Consider the following 16,366-nt stretch of genomic DNA (forward strand, 5'->3'; position numbering starts at 1 on the left):
ATGAGAACAAAGAGGCTAAATAATTGGAATAATAAATTATAGTATGTAAAGAAAACAGACTAGGAGACTAGAGGTTGATTGAGGAGATGAATATTAGTACTACTGAGAGTGACCCCTGGTCTAAGGTTATTGGGTGGGCCCCTGGTGTCCCAGTCCGACACTGGAAACCACAACCCACAGTGAACTACAATTCCCACAAGCACCCACACACTTATACAAATAGAACTCCCACATACACAACCCCATGGTAGGGGGGATACCGCCACTGACCATAGAGTCGCGTAGAGCTGAAGCTAGACCAGCTCGTCCGCCATGTTGCTGTTCCACCAAATACTGCATGGAACTGGGTCAGTGAAAAAGACTCGACTCTCGTGGCTGTGCGGAGTGTGAGGTCCAAGTCACTAGAACCTATACTAGGTACCGGTAGCTGTCTTCCGGTTTCTACTCAAATCCCTGACTCCTTGTATCTTGCATCTTCCGCCACACACAAGATGGCCGCCAGTAAGAGTCGGGAAAACTCCAGGTTCTCTTCCCGTGATGCATTGCATGCGGAAAGTGGAGCTGATGTGGAATCCAGGTGAGTGAGGGGCACTTAGTGTAGAGGCCTGGGGTGCATAGCCGCGCTTCTGCCCGTGAGTGGGGTAAATGACAGCACTTCTTCCTCTCAGAGGGGGAAATTACAGTGAATAAGACGTCTCCTGCCCAAGAGAAAGATAAATAGGCAGCAACACCTTTGCCAATGAGTTGGGTAGATAACCTCGCCTTTGGGGTAAATAAAACATCACCTCTGCTACTGAGAGGAGTAAATGAGAGGAGTAACTGAGAGACACTCTCCCCCCTGATTGCAGAATGGTCTGTGCCCTGTGGCAGAGCTGGAAGTGACCAAGTGTTGGTGTTTCCCTCAGGTACCCACCATGTACACCCTGCTGTCTGGCCTGTATAAGTACATGTTTCAGAAGGACGAGTACTGCATCCTCATCCTGGGCCTCGACAATGCTGGCAAAACGGTGAGTGCGTCTTCTTGGCATTGTGGGACATGGACAGCATCTTCTTTGCCCAAAGACAGACTGGTGCATGTAACTCAGGTTTGCCAGGTTTACTTTTCCAAACTAGCCAAAGACTAAAAAAAAAGTAGTCCAAAAATAGCCCAATTTCTACGCTGAAAAATCACAATAAGGGTATCAAATCAATGAACTGTCTGCAATTTTCCAATAACTTTTCTTACATTAAAGGGGGACATTTTTCAATTTTCCTGGTTGGGACAGATTTCTATTGGAATGAAAAAGTGCATTTTAGGCGAGCTACAGCCTCTAGGGTATTTCAAGCAAATTTTGGGAGGCCCTTTCCCCAGAATACCTTGTGACCTCTATAAAAACCAACATAGTATTGCTGCTCTTCAGGGGGGGGTATTCAAAGTCCATTGTTCTTTCATAAATCACAAAAAATGGTGTTCTAATATTTCTCTATATATTATGAAAGCTATACCAGTTTCAGGTAATTGTGTACATTTGGTTTAGTGGTCCTTACCCCTGTCTACTAGAGTCGCCACAAGAAACACATGCTGCATAGATTAGAAAGATGAATTAATTCACTGCAAGGATACCAATCCCCACACAAAATAAGGGACTGGGATGTGACCAGGCAATGCAAAAGAGACTGTGGGGTGTTAGAATAAAAAGGAGTGAAGTCTGGACCAATGAACTGCTTAGCTTCAGCTAGGCTAACGCGGCTCCCCCCGCCAAATTCCACAGCCGGTATATGCCAAAGCATAGTAAAGAGCACACTAAAACCTAAATAAAAAAAATTGGGTGGGTTTTGAAAGTCCAAACCCGCAGAAACTTCCAAAAGTAGCCCAAATCTGTCACTAAGTTTTAAAACTAGCCCAATTTGGCTAGTAAAATGCCAACCTGGCAACTCCAGCAGTCTGGGGGGGTTGCTCACTTTATAACAGATATGTAGCAGATACATGGAAATTTGCTTGTACTGGATGCCCAACTATGTGTGTAGCAAATGAACATTCCTTGTGAGCCTGCAGATTTATTGAGTCTCTCGCTGTCATTTAACCCCCAGACCTTTCTGGAACAGACAAAAATCCAGTTCAGCCGTAACTACAAGGGAATGAACCTGTCCAAGATCACAACCACAGTTGGGCTAAACAGTAAGTTCTTCCTGGTGCCTGGATTGATAAACAGTGTTTGGCCATCCATGTATATGGGAGGGAGGTGCCATACAGTTTCTTTTAGACAGTACAGTATGAGGGTATAGCTTATTGTGTGCCCAGAACATTCCTTCTCTGTATATTTGTTTTTATACATATGGTAGGGAGGTTAGATATTGTTTCCCTTAGACAGTACAGTATTGTGGTATAGTTTATTGTGTGCCCTGAACATTCCTTCTCTATATATTTGTTTTTATACATATGATAGGGAGGTGCCATATTGTTTTCCCTTAGACACTAAAATATGCGGGTATAGTTTATTGTGTGCCCAGAACATTCCTTCTCTATATATTTGTATTTATACATATGGACAGGAGGTGCCATATTGTTTCCATTAGACAGTACAGTATGAGGGTATAGTTTATTGTGTGCCCAGAATGTTTGTTCTTTATATTCTTGTTTTTATACATATGGGAGGGAGGTGCCATATTGTTTACCTTAGACAGTACAGCATGAGAGTATGTTTCTGGAGTCCAGGGATACTTACTATTGCTTTGTGTATTGCAGTTGGTACCATTGATGTTGGGAAGGTGCGGCTGATGTTCTGGGACCTGGGGGGGCAGGAGGAGCTGCAGTCACTGTGGGATAAGGTGAGTCACCCTAGAAGAGGGTGGGATTGTCTGTATGTGAGAACCAATTCCCCTTAGTACTTATACTGACTATACTTTCTTTCAGTATTATGCAGAGTCCCATGGGGTGATCTACGTTATTGATTCCACAGATGAAACACGCCTCTCAGAATCTAAGCACGCCTTTGGTAAGTCTCTAGTCTAGGCACATGCCCCTGTACTGCCACCGGACTGTTTTCCCTTTAATGTGACACTGTAACAGCCCCAACTTTGTACCTCAGTTCAGTTTCCAATCCCTCTTCAGGCATGAAGCAGCACCCTCCTCCCCCATACATGGCTTTGTGCACTGCAATCCCTTTCTAAGTCTTAGTGGTGTGGGCAGTAGCGTTGGGAAGGGGCTGCTATTTGTATATGGGACCAGGGGCCATGGCTACGTTTTTAATCCCTTGTGTCTCTCCAGAGCGGATGATCAGCAGCGAATCCTTGGAAGGAGTTCCCATCCTGGTTCTGGCTAACAAGCAGGATGTGGAGGTACAGAACAGGAACTTCACCACACCCACAATCGTTCCACCAAAAATGATGTTCAATGCATATGTATAGAAATAAGTCAAAGCAACTGGACTTGCTGTGTTTTTCTTGAAGACGTTTCACCAGTCATCCAACTAGCGTCCTCAATTCAGAATAACTTGTACATAGGATCTTGCTTCGCTATATATCCCCTGGGATGTTGCTCCAATCAGCATAATCTGTTTATCATAATCCACAATGATGTCATTAATTTAGGTGTTGATTGTATTTTCAAGATCGGAGCTTTGATGTGTTAGTAAACCTTCCAGGGAGAGGTGCCAAAACAGCATTGTATGTATTGTATGCGGCAGACAATAGATGTCGCAACCCCCCGCCCCCCCTCGCCTCTATTCAATCTTGGTTTTTCAGTTTTTACATATATAGCTTCTTTAACACCACTCTGAACCAGTCGCTCTCCCGGTCTAGAATCAGAATTTGGCAGTCTTCAAACATGTGTCCTTTTTCTTTTAGATGTAGGTACATGTCTGAGTTCTGACCATCCATTGTCTGCCACATACATTCCCCTCCCTGGAAGGTTTAATCAGGACCGCCATCAGAAATCGCAGGGCACCATACGACAAAATTTCCTGGGCCCCCTGAGCTACGCCCACTGCAAGCCCCACCTACAGGTGCGCCCTCCCCACCACACCGTAAAAAAAAAAAAAATATCGGTGGCTAGGGTTCCCACATGTTAATAAAAAGTAAAAAGATATTGGTGGTCAAGGCCCCCCCATTAAAAAATATTGGTGGCTAGGACCCCAAATGAGAAAAAAAAAATTGGTGGCCAAAATTGGTAGCCAGCCCCCCCCCCCACATTATAAGAAAATTGGTGGCCAGGGCCCCTTAAAAGTCCATGCCTTCCCGAAGTCAGCAGCTCTCAGAAAGATGGGGGGGCCCAGATAATCAAGTAAGTGTGGCATGGCCGGGCCCTCCTTAACCTCGGGGCCCCCTACAACTCTCCCCCCTGTCCCCCCCCTGATGGCTGCCCTGGGTTTAATAACACATCAAATCTCCAATCTTGCTAATACAATCAACACCTAATTTAATGACATCATTGTGGATTATGATAAACAGATTATGCTGATTGGAGCAGCATTCCAGAGGATATATAGCGGAGCAAGATCCTATGTACAAGTTATTCTGAATTGAGAAAGACAGTTGGATGACTGGTGAAATGTCTTCAAGAAAACACAGCAAGTCCAGTTGATTTGAATAATTTCTATAGATATACCATGACCTGGATGAATGAGAACTTTCACAAACATATGTTCAATGCACTTGTGCCAGAGTGTAACTTCATTTCTCCCCATCAGAGGGATCAGGGTTGTGCCCCTCCATCCCCTGACCCTGTACACAAGGTACAGATGAGTGGCCCTGACTCTGCCCTGTCTCCAGGATGCCATATGCTATTTGCCTTCTTCTGTGAAACCCTGACTTAGGGTGTGTTTAATACCAGTCACCAGGAGGAGGAGCTGAAGGTCTGTTAAAAAAAATGGTACTCTGTTCAGAGACAGCAAAAGATTATTGCCCATGTTCAGGTCTGAACTGGCCATATGTGGATTATGGCAAATACCAGAGGGGCTGCTGTAAAATGCCATAGACAGTTGATATTTATTGGCCTGGTTGGGCCTTTATGTACTCAGAATGCCAGGGCCAATTTAGAATCCGGACTTGCCTATGCTGGCAGTCATGCTTGTCATGTGATACTGCAGAAACATAGAATCTATGGTGCTGGAACTCTGGTACTTTATTTCAGTACCATAGATTATATAATCTGTGGCACAGAAAGGGTTGAGCACTTCAAGTGGAGTAATTCCTCTCTGTTATTTCATTACTGCCCCTTATATATTTATATATAGTGACTGTACCCCCCTTAACTACCTCTTCTCCAGCCCTTCCTTATACTTGAGCCCCTGTATTCCTTTATCCGCTTAAGATGGCCATAGACACAAAGATAAAGTTGTACAAATCGAAGGTTCTAACAATTTTCGGACCTTGTATGTTTTGTCCCAACATTGTAAATTCTTACAGTCAATCTGGCAAGTTAGAAGATTTCTGTCGACAAATCTCTGACAACATCAATTGGTGACTACTTTTTGTTGGACATAACTTTCATACGATTGCTGTCACGGGCATAACATCATCTGATTTGTCCTTTTACTACTTTTATTTAATCTATATATATATATAGATTATATATATATATATCCTGACGACGGTTCAGAGAGAACCGAAACGCGTTGATGTGGGGTAGATTGTAACACTCCAATAAAAGCCTTTTTTCACAATACCCGTGAGTGCTCTTAAATACACTATATATATATATATATATATATATATATATATATATATATATATATATATATATATATATATATATATATATAATTTCCCTGATGAACTGAAACATCGGATAAAACCTACCTCTGCTTGACTGAGAGAGAGAGAGAGATCATATCCCACCTCTTAGTGCACTAGGTCCCCTTGCAATGAATACAGTAGCTTTTGTTCTACTGTAACTGGTGTTCCTTCTCTCCCAGGGCTGTCTCTCCATTCCCGATGTAAAGACTGCCTTCAGTGATTGCATTAACAAGATTGGTAAGAGGGACTGCCTGACCCAGGCCTGCTCAGCGCTCTCGGGGTGAGTTTCTGTATTAGGAGCATTTGCTGTGTGAGGAGACTGCCTCTCATCATGTTCATGCCAGTACATCCTCCAATCCGTGTATTGATCCTTTCTTTTTCCCATGCAGGACAGGGCTTAATGAGGGGGTGGAATGGATGGTTAAATGTGTCGTGAGGAATATTCACCGCCCCCCGCGGCAGAAAGACATCACATAGGATTATGCCTTGTGACTAGAGGAACGAGCTGTGCTGGGCCGGCTGGTTATAAGGACCTAAATGTGGCACACCTTCATTATAAACTGATGGACTGTATTCTTATGGGAAGTGCTTGGGTGCAGGCTGATCCTTGTGTGTATTTACTTTATATGACTCCTGCTAGTCTGTAACCGTAAAGATCAGTGCTGACAGTTTGATTGTGCAGCCAGTGGGATGGGCAGAGAACGTGCTTATATTTTTCCCAGAGCAGTGTTTATTTATCTGACTGATGTACAAATTGGGGGCCTGTGCTGTTTCATCTATTGTTCCATCCCACTAGGGATGCAGGGAGTTGCAGTTTAGCCACCACTGAAGGGCCTGCAGGTGTACATGTAGAATAGACAGCTTCCGATTAACCTCCATTTTGCCCAGGTCTGTATTGGTAAGATAGCAAAGCCAATCCTCAGTTTTGCCTCTTTCAGTAGCCCCAGTGTTTCAGCTATGACCAGTTGCCTCATGTATTCACCCTCAAATGACTGGTCTCCCCTAAATCTTTCCCATCCCTCCCTGCTGGCTGTAGGGCTTAGCATATCATCTCCTTGTACAGTTTCTGCTGAGAAGCTCATTCTCAGGAAAGCCCTTCTGGTTCTCCTTGCAATATATAAAGGGACTCCAAGGCCTCCCCTTATTTAGTAACACTCTTTGTATTATCCCACACGTTGCTTCCCACGCTGCATTCTGTTCATGGGCAACTGGTGGCACTGTGTCTTTACGTGTGCCTGATACAATTTGTCGTTCTCAAAAATAAAATATGAGAAGAGTTCTAGTCATTTCCTGTGCTGGTGTGGAGAGATGTGTTCCTGATACACATGCAGCTGATTTGACTTCCTGCTTTGACTTCCTGCTTCCCAATTACTGCTTTGCTTTGTGGCAGTAATCTGGCATACACACTCCGGATCTGAGCTAGAATCTAAACATAAGTATTAAAAGGTGGTTTTTAGTTACACTGCTGCTCCATGTACTGATAGAGGGAAACAAGCTCAGCTGATGCAAAGCAAACAAAACTTTGGCATCTATAAATAGCTGTAATAATGCGTGACTTACTCCGTGTGTATGTGGCTTTTCATAGGAGTCATTTCCCTTTGGTGTCCCCTAGATGCAATGGCATGTGTACAAACAGGCTAGCTGCTCTATGTATACCTGTGGGTGGATCAGTTGATGCTTGTGAGTCACCCAGAGATCCATGGAGCAATAGAAGGATTGTGATGCCAGTGCAGGAATTTCCAGGAACCTGGCCATGAGATCTGAGCTACTGACTGACACTGCTGATTATGACTGCATGCTTCCCTAACCACACGACTGGTGTGGGGATGCTGTAGTTCAGTTCTCGCGTATATGTAACCCTGTTATAAGTGAGAAGTGGAAATGGCAGTAAATGGTTCTGGTTCACTAGCCCTAACTTCTGTTAGTGACTTAGCACGGCCCATAAAGCCTTTTCATTATAAATGCAAGGTAAGTGGAAACTCTGAACAACAGGTAATTCATCGAGGTACTACGTTGTATTACTTGTGTATTCATCAATCAGAAAGGACAATTGATGAAATACAGAAGCACTAAATCTAGACTAAGGGGCAGATTTAACAAGGGTCGAATTAAAAATTACAATTTTATTGTTTTTTTTATGGTCGAAACTGTCAAATTCAATTTAAGGTTTTGTTTTTTTTTTCAAATTCAATTTTTGAGATTTATCATACTCTGGCCCTTTAAGAATTTGACTATCCGCCACATAAAACCTGCTGAATTGCTGTTTAAGTCAATGGGAGGGCTCCAAGTTTGATCGGAATTTTCGGGTTGTTTAAATTAGTCCGAATTTTAAAAATTCAATTTTAATAATACATTTCAATTGGTCGAATTTATAGGAGTTTAGGGGAGTTTTTAAAAACACATGAATTCGACCTTTGATAAATGTGCCTTTCAGGGGCATATTTATCAAGGTGCAAATTTCGAATTGAAAGAACTTCGAAATTCGAATTAAAAAACACTAATCGCAATTAAATTAAATTTTTTTTTTTTTTTGGTCGAATAGGTCCTTATTCGGCGGAATTCGAATCGTATGATTTAAAGGAATAGCGCATTCAATCAAATTCGATTCAGAGTTTTTCCCCAAAGTCCACCAATCGACTCCAAATAGGTTCTAGGAGGTCTCCCATAGACTAAAACAGCAATTTGGCAGGTTTTAGATGGCGAATCGTCGAAGTCGAATTTTTAAAGACACAGTACATGATAAATTTCTATATTCAAATTTTCGATTTTCTTTTTTCAAATTCAAATTTGAATCGAATATGGACTATTCCCTAGTCGAAGTACACAAAAAATAGCTCTAAATTAGAATTTTTTTCATTTGAAAATTCACCACGGCCTTTAATAAATCTGCCCCAATGTGTCACAGAATGAGGATAGCCTAGAATTGCTGCGCAAACACTGTTTTTACCTCCACTTAGTCAATGAGTAGCCATCGCTACCTTCGCCCTATTTGGGGGGTAACAGTAACTATAGATGTCAATAATGTAAACCTTTCCCCCTGCCCATTTTCTTTCTAATGCTTGGAGCTTGTCAGGCACAATGGGAGGGTCAGAGGGATTAAATATGGAAGGAGTTTATTAGGCACAATGGGAGGGAGTTTAAATAGGGGGAGGACCTTGTCAGGTACAACAAAGCTAATTGTACAGATGATATAAAGCCATTTATTTGAACATTAAAACATCAGAAGTACACTGCATTCACACATGGGTGTAGCTAGTGTAAAATCCAACATAAAACGTAGCCATATGGGCGTAAATTGCACTATGTGAGGTTTAAATAAAGAGCAATTTCCTTTTTATATTGAACCTTAGGGTAGGGCTTCACGGACGATTTCTGCGTGATCCGACGCGCAGCACAAAAATGCAGGCGTCACGTCGGATGCGACAGAAATAAGGTAATGGAAATGTTGGATGAAGTCGCAGCATGGTCCGTCACGACTGTCGGATGCGGACACAGCATGCAGCATCTGCATCCGACAGTCGTGTTGCATCGGATCAACTATGGATCACCATCCGACAATACTATTACTTACCTTTTTTCCGTCTCATCCGACGTGGCGTTGCCGTTTTCGGGCACGGAAATCGTCCCTGAAGTCCTACCCTTAAGGCCATGCTGTCCTTATTTAATTAGCTGTGCCCCCCTGCTGTTAGTTAGCTGAGTGACTTAGGAAGGGAGGGTGGGAGTTCAGTTGCCCTCACCTACTTTTTTTTCTAACCGCTTTCTGTGTGCTCGTTTAATTTTAGTGCAATTACGCCCCGGTTAGGCCACTTGAGGATTCGGTAGGCTGGAGGGGAAGTTCAAACTTCACTCATCCAATCCCTGTATGTTTGATTTTTAACCACTAGACTGGGAGAGCGTGGGGGCCCTAATAATATCATTGTACGAGGCTCAGTGGTGTCTGATGGCAGTCCTGATTGCTAATATTCCCACCAGCCCTGGGTGGCTAAAAAGCCCTGGACGTGCATGGTGCTGCCATAGTACTCAACAATTACTCATTGTCTAGTGGATGAACTCATTCTAGTGACATTTAACCAAAAGGTTTGTGGGCAGCAGATATTTCCTGCCCTTGAGCTTTCAGTGCTTATAATATGAGTAATATATCACTTCCCTCCATTCTTTCACATTTACAATAAGGCAATGTGTCTGCTGCTTCCTGGAACCCAAACTGCAAGTTCTTCCCTGTGCCACCTGTAATGCTCAGTCAAACCCCCTCTGTGCCCTTCAACACTCAGTTGTGCCCTTTAATTCTCAGCAGTGCCCCCTGTAACTCACATGCCCCTTGTAACTCTCAGCTGTGCCCCCTATCACACTCAGCCAATGTAATACTCAGCTGAGCCCTGTGCCCTAGGGAATTATGACCCCAATGTTTCTGTATGTCTATAACTTTGAGTGTGACATTTGTATCCTGGAACCCTTTGTATGGACAATAGGATAAGATAAGTACTACTGTGGATTTCATAGGACCCCAGGCTACCAAGTGATCTGTATGGCATTGCTTTATCCCTATTGGACTTGTGGGATAAGTACCTGAGAGCAGCACTGGATTCTGCCCCTGCCCTACTTCATATTAATATTTGTTGTAATACTGAGATGAGTGTGAGGCTTCAGGGGACCATTTAAGTTGGGAATGTGTCTGTTTAATATGATTGAAAGTTCAAAATCTTCTGTAGGTTCTCAAGTACAGTTTGTGAGTGTAAGTTTGTATGTTGAGCTATATACCTAAATACTGCCCCTTTTGTAACGTCACCGGCATGGCGGTGCGACACTGGTCTATAAATGGAAATCGGGCTCGGGCATGAGTGGGTGGAGGGAGGGCGGGTTAGGGTTGGGTTTTACCCGACCCGCACATCACTAATGAGTACCCGTAAACTATAGTTGGGTGACTGTTACCCCAGTGCTTCTATGTATATGTAACCCTGTTATGAGCTAAGGGGGCCCAGCCAGAGGCCAGTTAGGGGCTGGTTGGTGTGAGTGCTTATCTGTGCTATGGGTACCCCTGAAATTATAGCAGGGTCACCACAAAGTTTCTTTATATCTGTAACCTTGTTTTGAGCTAAGGGGACACAGTCTGAAGGTAAGTTAGTAGCAATCAAAGGGTTAAAAGGGGTAAAATATTGGGGTTTGTTTCCTCCACCCACTTCATCCAATGTGGGGTGCTGGTAGCACTATCAGTGGTGAAAATGATGGTGGTTTATCACTGGTCAGGAAGGTCTCGTTACAACTGAATAATGCCCACACTCAACACCCTTGTATGTGACAAACAAGCATCACATGAGCATGGGGAATCTCTTGCATCTCTACCTGTGGCCATGTAAGCTGAGTAGGTTTCCTAAATACCCCTACTCTATCTGCACCCAGATTTTGTGACATCAATGAGGTATGAGGTACCACTTCCCCCAGAAACCATTGTGCACATTACACTGTGTCACTTGACTTTCCCACTGCAGGCTGGCACTGAGGGAATACAACTACTAACACACAACTACACCAAGTCCTCCTTTCAACACACACAATTCAGTGCACAACTCATTTTCCCCCCTCCTGTACCCAGTGCTCCAGCAGCTTATCCTTTCAGGGATAGAAGAACAAGTTACATAAAGACACAGGGTCTAATGCGCTTTCTCTATAACAGAGGTGGAGCAAGCACTGCATGTGGAGCCCAATAGACACAGTATTATAGGAGAGAAGTGGAACTGGCAGTAAATGCAGGGCCCCATGGATATAGCTATATTGAAAAAAAGCTAAAGCAGGCTGAGATGCAGGAGAGATGCAGAGGAGACAGAAAAAGTGGGGCCCCATGGATACAGTTTTGTAGGGGAGAAGTTCAGTGGGCAGTATATGCGGACCCCGTGCATACATTTCTCTAGGGGACATGTGGAGCAGGTAATAGAAGTGGGGCCCCATTGATACAGCTTTAAAAGGGAGATATGGTGCAGGCAATACATGGATGCAGTTTTATAGAGGAGAAGTGGAGCAGGCAGTAAACAAGGAGCCTTTGGCACAAGCCCTTTGCCTGCATCACATTACACAGTTACACATTTGGTACAAAACAAACAATTGTGCTTTTATTATGATAGAAAAATAGTATTTTCTTATAAAGCTATCTTTCAGTGCTCTCTCTATAATGCAGTTGTAAGGGCTCTGCAGGGAGACGAAACCTGGTTAAAGTTCGACAGAATCCACGACAACCCCGCTTTGGTGCCTTCTGAAACCCCAACATGGGAGAATGTCTGTGCAGCCCATGGAGGTTTTACAGGGGGTTCTCCTAGAGCTGAGGCTCAGTAGCAACAGGGTGACACTTGCGACTTCCCAGTTAATGTAGAAGGAACCTTCTGTTCATTTCTTACACCAAGCTGTTCGGGGGCTGCAAGAAGCGGGTCCGTAACTCCTCTTCCAAGTGACCCAGTCTGGCTTTGCGCAGGATTGGCAAAAGTGTTGGCAGTAGGGGTTTGTCTGGCTGACTGGCCTTTAGGTGCGCCAGGGAATATCTAAGTTTCCTGTAAATCTCGGCCTCCCTCTCCAACTTGTCTTGACCATTCAGGCTTAGCTGAAGGCGCCGGATGCGGCGGGAGCTCAATTTTTTATGGACCACAAAATCCTGAACAGCCTGATCACATTCTGCATTCACTGGGGCAAGAAGAAGGAGATTAGAGGGACACTCAGCCAATAGGGGAGGCTGGTCAGATGGACAATGGTGGATTAGAAGATGAGAGAGAGGAGGCTGCTGAGAAGGAGGAAGACAGAGGCTGAGCAAAGGGAAAAATTGAGACTGAGAAGGTAAAGCACATAGAGGCTTTTGTGGGGGGGGGGGGAATTGAAGGGCTGAGAAAGAGAGGGCACCTGAGAGAACTGTGAGGCTAAAGGGGGGCTCGATTACAAGATGAGAGGCTGGGGAGTTGGAAGGGATTGCTAAATGTGAGAGAAGAGGGCAGGAATTAGAGGTTGGGGTGGGGGAAAATGTATTACAAGGTGAGAGGGAGCTTGCTGACTGAGAGGCTGAAGAGAGAAGTATTTAGAGCAGGGGATTGGGATCTATCAGTAGACCTTTAGCTGGTGATCAGTAGAGCTCAAGACACTCGCAACACACAGCTTGACTAAATCACCCTCCTATTTCATGTTTTTCATTCAGATATTTATATGTCAAGGTTACATAAAAAATAGTTGTTAAATTTAACAATATACATTTTTCCATAGATCAGTATTTAAGTAATATTTTCCATAATGGGCAACATCACTAAAAGTAGACCTCACATTAGTAAAGTGTGGGCACTCCTGGTACAGAGGCTGGGATGGGGAAGATGATTACAAGATGAAAGGCAGAGGGAGGCTGAGGAAAGTGAGGTAGGAAGATGCTGAGAGGCACAGAGATGGGGGGGACAATTAGAGGTTAAAGGGGACCTGTCATCCAGATATAAAACATTGTATAATAAAAGTTCTTTTCAAATTAAACATGAAGCCCAAATTCTTTTCAAATTAAACATGAAGCCCAAATTATAAACTCATTTAGAAATCTTATCTGTCAACCATACTTTTCCTTCCCTTTTTTGACTTTTTTTCCTTTTGGTTTATACAAAGTCTATAAATAAATCCTGGCTGCATGCTTGATGTGATTAGGAATTCCAAGACTGACGTAAACACGATTTATATCATTTATATAGTGTAAGTAAAGTCTATTTTGCCTGATTACCACTTTAGAAAACAATTTGGAATTATTTATTAAGGTGACAGGTCCCCTTTAAGAGACAGGGAGGAAGGTAGAGGCAGGGGTAGTGTAACTTACCCTCCTTGAGGTTATAGTGACCCAGGCACCCGGTACAGAGGGTATCATAGTGAGTGGTCCCTGGAACATTGACTTTCAGGTCAAGTGAAGAGCAGTTTGTGTGGGCTTGGCAGTGTTTCTCCATAGACGGATGAGCAGAGAAGGTTCCGGTAGGGCAGGGGGCACACTCTGTGTCTGATTCTGCAGTACCTGCATTTGGGAGAAGGGGGCAGAGTGACTTAGCAAACAGAACAGTATGTGGCACTTGTGCAGAGGGGGTATATATCAGGGGTGGCAAGGGGGTAAACATTACATAAATATATGTGATTTTCATTGGATGGGGGGTAGATTCCAGGAGTGAGAAGGGAGAAATCAGAGTTCAGCATGTGAATGGTAAGGGATGGGGGTCGTATACCAGCTGTGCCATGGCGCAGGAAGGAAGAAGTCCCAAAATGCCCATCACTTTTTTTGCCACTCACCTTTCTTTGAAACCAGGTATCCAGGGCCACACTCTTTGTGTTGGACACAGAAATGGACACCACGGTGGTACCCAGGTTTGCATTCACACACCCTATTGTGGGTGGCATTACACTCATGCTCAACCCGCTCCCTGTCCTCACAGAAGACATTGCAGTAACGGCACTTGTCCAGGTAGTTCCAGTACTGGGTATAGTGGTTCTCTGGGCAGGGCTGGCACTGAGTGGGGCTAGAGGATGTACAATGCTTGGCCACCAATGTGCCTGGCTGGCACTTATTGCATATCAGCAGCTCCCCAGTTACGCTGTCTCTCCACTGGTAGGTGGGCACAGAAGGACTAGTCTGTGCCAGGGCCAACATCAGAGAGCAAAGTGCCAGCTGTGGGAACACACAAGAGTGAGTAAATGGCTCTCAGGGGATGAGGGGATGCTGGGAAATGGAATGGAACAAATAGTATAAATAATGCCAATCGGGGGTTAGATGAACTCTGGCACAGGGGACACATGGGACATGTTTATGGGGGGAGGGGGCACTGACAGAAGTGCAAGCATATGGAATAATAGACAGGTGTCCACAAAGAAAGGGGGCAGCAGAGGGTGATAGGCTTACCTTTGCCAGTGATGTGTTTGCCCCACAGACCCACATTGTATTGCGTTGTGAAATCCTCTGCCTTGGATTGTGGGAAAGATGTAATAGAAGTGATTTAATAGAACACACACATACACACACACACACATATATATATATATATATATATATATATATATATATATATATATATATATATATATATATTGCCCCTACAGAATAGATACCCTCATATACAGATAGTATGCCCCACAAAATAGATACTCCCATTATATATATCCCCCATATTCCCCCTATATACAGATATTGCCTACACAGAAAAATTCCTGCCGTAAATAAAGACATTGCACCCCCATTAGTTCTCTCTATGTAAAGCAATACCCCCATTTTTTCCCTCTATATATAGCAATACCCCAATTATTTCCCTCTATGAATAGCAATACCCCCCATTATTTCCCTCTATATGTATAGCAATACCCCCATTATTTCCCTCTATGAATAGCAATACCCCCATTATTTCCCTCTATGAATAGCAATACCCCCTATTATTTCCCTCTATGATAGCAATGCCCCCATTATTTCCCTCTATGTAAAGCAATACACCCATTATTTCCCTCTATAAATAGCAATACCCCCAATTATTTCCCTCTATGTAAAGCAATAACCCAATAATTTCCCTCTATAAATAGCAATACCCCCAATTATTTCCCTCTATGAATAGCAATACCCCCAATTATTTCCCTCCATGAATAGCAATACCCCCAATTATTTCCCTCTATAAATAGCAATACCCCCAATTATTTCCCTCTATAAATAGCAATACCCCCAATTATTTCCCTCTATAAATAGCAATACCCCCAATTATTTCCCTCTATGAATAGCAATACCCCCAAATATTTCCCTCTATAAATAGCAATACCCCCAATTATTTCCCTCTATAAATAGCAATACCCCCAATTATTTCCCTCTATAAATAGCAATACCCCCAATTATTTCCCTCTATAAATAGCAATACCCCGCCCAGCGTTAAACTGGCAAAGCGGCGCGGAGCTGCCTCCAGTCACTCACCTCGGAGGAGTCAATGCGGTTCCCAGGCGGCAGGTGATATATGAGCGCTACACGCCGCTACTGGGAGGGTCGAAAAAGGTGACTCACAGAAACAACTCAGCAAAATCTCTGGGACAGTCCCGCAAATACCGGAACAATATTCTCTTCCCCCCTCCCCATAGATCGGCTTAGGGGCCCCCAGCAATGCTCAGCAACATGGACGGTCTGCCACTTCTTTACACAGCTCTGTGCGATTTGACCTGCAGATCAGAGTGTAAGCTCACCGGGGCAAATACCCCCTCCCCTTTAATGCTAAGAGGGAACTGATCTGTAGAACAGAATGTAAATTCTGAGGGGGCAGAGATCCCCCCATTAATGCTAAGAGGAAAATAATCTGTAGAACAGAGTGTAAATTCTGAGGGGACAAAGAACCCCCTCCAATTAATGCTAGGAGGGAACTGATCTGTAGAACAGAGTGTAAGCTCTGAGGGGACAAAGACCCCCTCCCATTAATGCTAGGAGGGAACTGATCTGTAGAACAGAGTGTAAGCTCTGAGGAGCAGCACCGATCCACGCCTTTATGCCGCCTGAGACAGCCTTCCATTGCCGCCCCGATCCCTCCTCACGGCGCTCACATTTTCTGCGCAGGAGGGGGTCGGGGCGCTGCACGACGCCAGTGCGGAGAATTGCACTAGAAGAGCCGAATTTCCGGGTTGAAAACCGGAATTTTGGCTCTTAGTT

The 16,366-nt window shown here is 44.0% G+C and overlaps 2 protein-coding genes across 4 annotated transcripts in view; one reads left to right on the forward strand and one right to left on the reverse strand.

The window, feature by feature from the left end:
* The first annotated feature begins 541 nt into the window (after positions 1-541).
* On the forward strand, positions 542-7,001 carry arfrp1.S (ADP ribosylation factor related protein 1 S homeolog). 2 transcript variants are annotated; one of them, NM_001087210.2, is made up of 8 exons: positions 542-577; positions 906-1,007; positions 2,071-2,158; positions 2,726-2,808; positions 2,894-2,975; positions 3,248-3,318; positions 5,895-5,995; positions 6,105-6,995. In NM_001087210.2, the coding sequence occupies exons 2-8, from the start codon at positions 915-917 to the stop codon at positions 6,190-6,192; spliced, it is 606 nt and encodes a 201-aa protein (NP_001080679.1). In that variant the 5' UTR covers positions 542-577; positions 906-914; the 3' UTR covers positions 6,193-6,995. The 2 variants fall into 2 exon arrangements, with proteins under 2 accessions (NP_001080679.1, XP_018092747.1); XM_018237258.2 differs by lacking the exon at positions 542-577 and having other exon boundaries at positions 786-1,007; positions 6,105-7,001.
* Positions 7,002-11,797: 4,796 nt separating this feature from the next.
* The window catches only part of tnfrsf6b.S (TNF receptor superfamily member 6b S homeolog), a 30,148-nt gene continuing 25,579 nt past the window's right edge, over positions 11,798-16,366 (reverse strand). The window contains exons 7-10 of one of the 2 annotated variants that reach the window (XM_041578344.1): positions 14,600-14,660; positions 13,993-14,368; positions 13,535-13,723; positions 11,798-12,381 (exon numbers count right to left, since the gene is read on the reverse strand). In XM_041578344.1, the coding sequence (XP_041434278.1) occupies positions 12,098-12,381; positions 13,535-13,723; positions 13,993-14,368; positions 14,600-14,635 (885 nt within the window). In that variant the 5' untranslated portion in view covers positions 14,636-14,660 and the 3' untranslated portion in view covers positions 11,798-12,097. Of the gene's footprint in view, positions 12,382-13,534; positions 13,724-13,992; positions 14,369-14,599; positions 15,964-16,366 lie in introns of those variants that run through there. The other variant, XM_018238279.2, reaches the window with a different exon arrangement.

Source organism: Xenopus laevis, chromosome 9_10S (genome assembly GCF_017654675.1).
Source record: "Xenopus laevis strain J_2021 chromosome 9_10S, Xenopus_laevis_v10.1, whole genome shotgun sequence".
Classification (NCBI taxonomy): Eukaryota; Metazoa; Chordata; class Amphibia; order Anura; family Pipidae; genus Xenopus; species Xenopus laevis.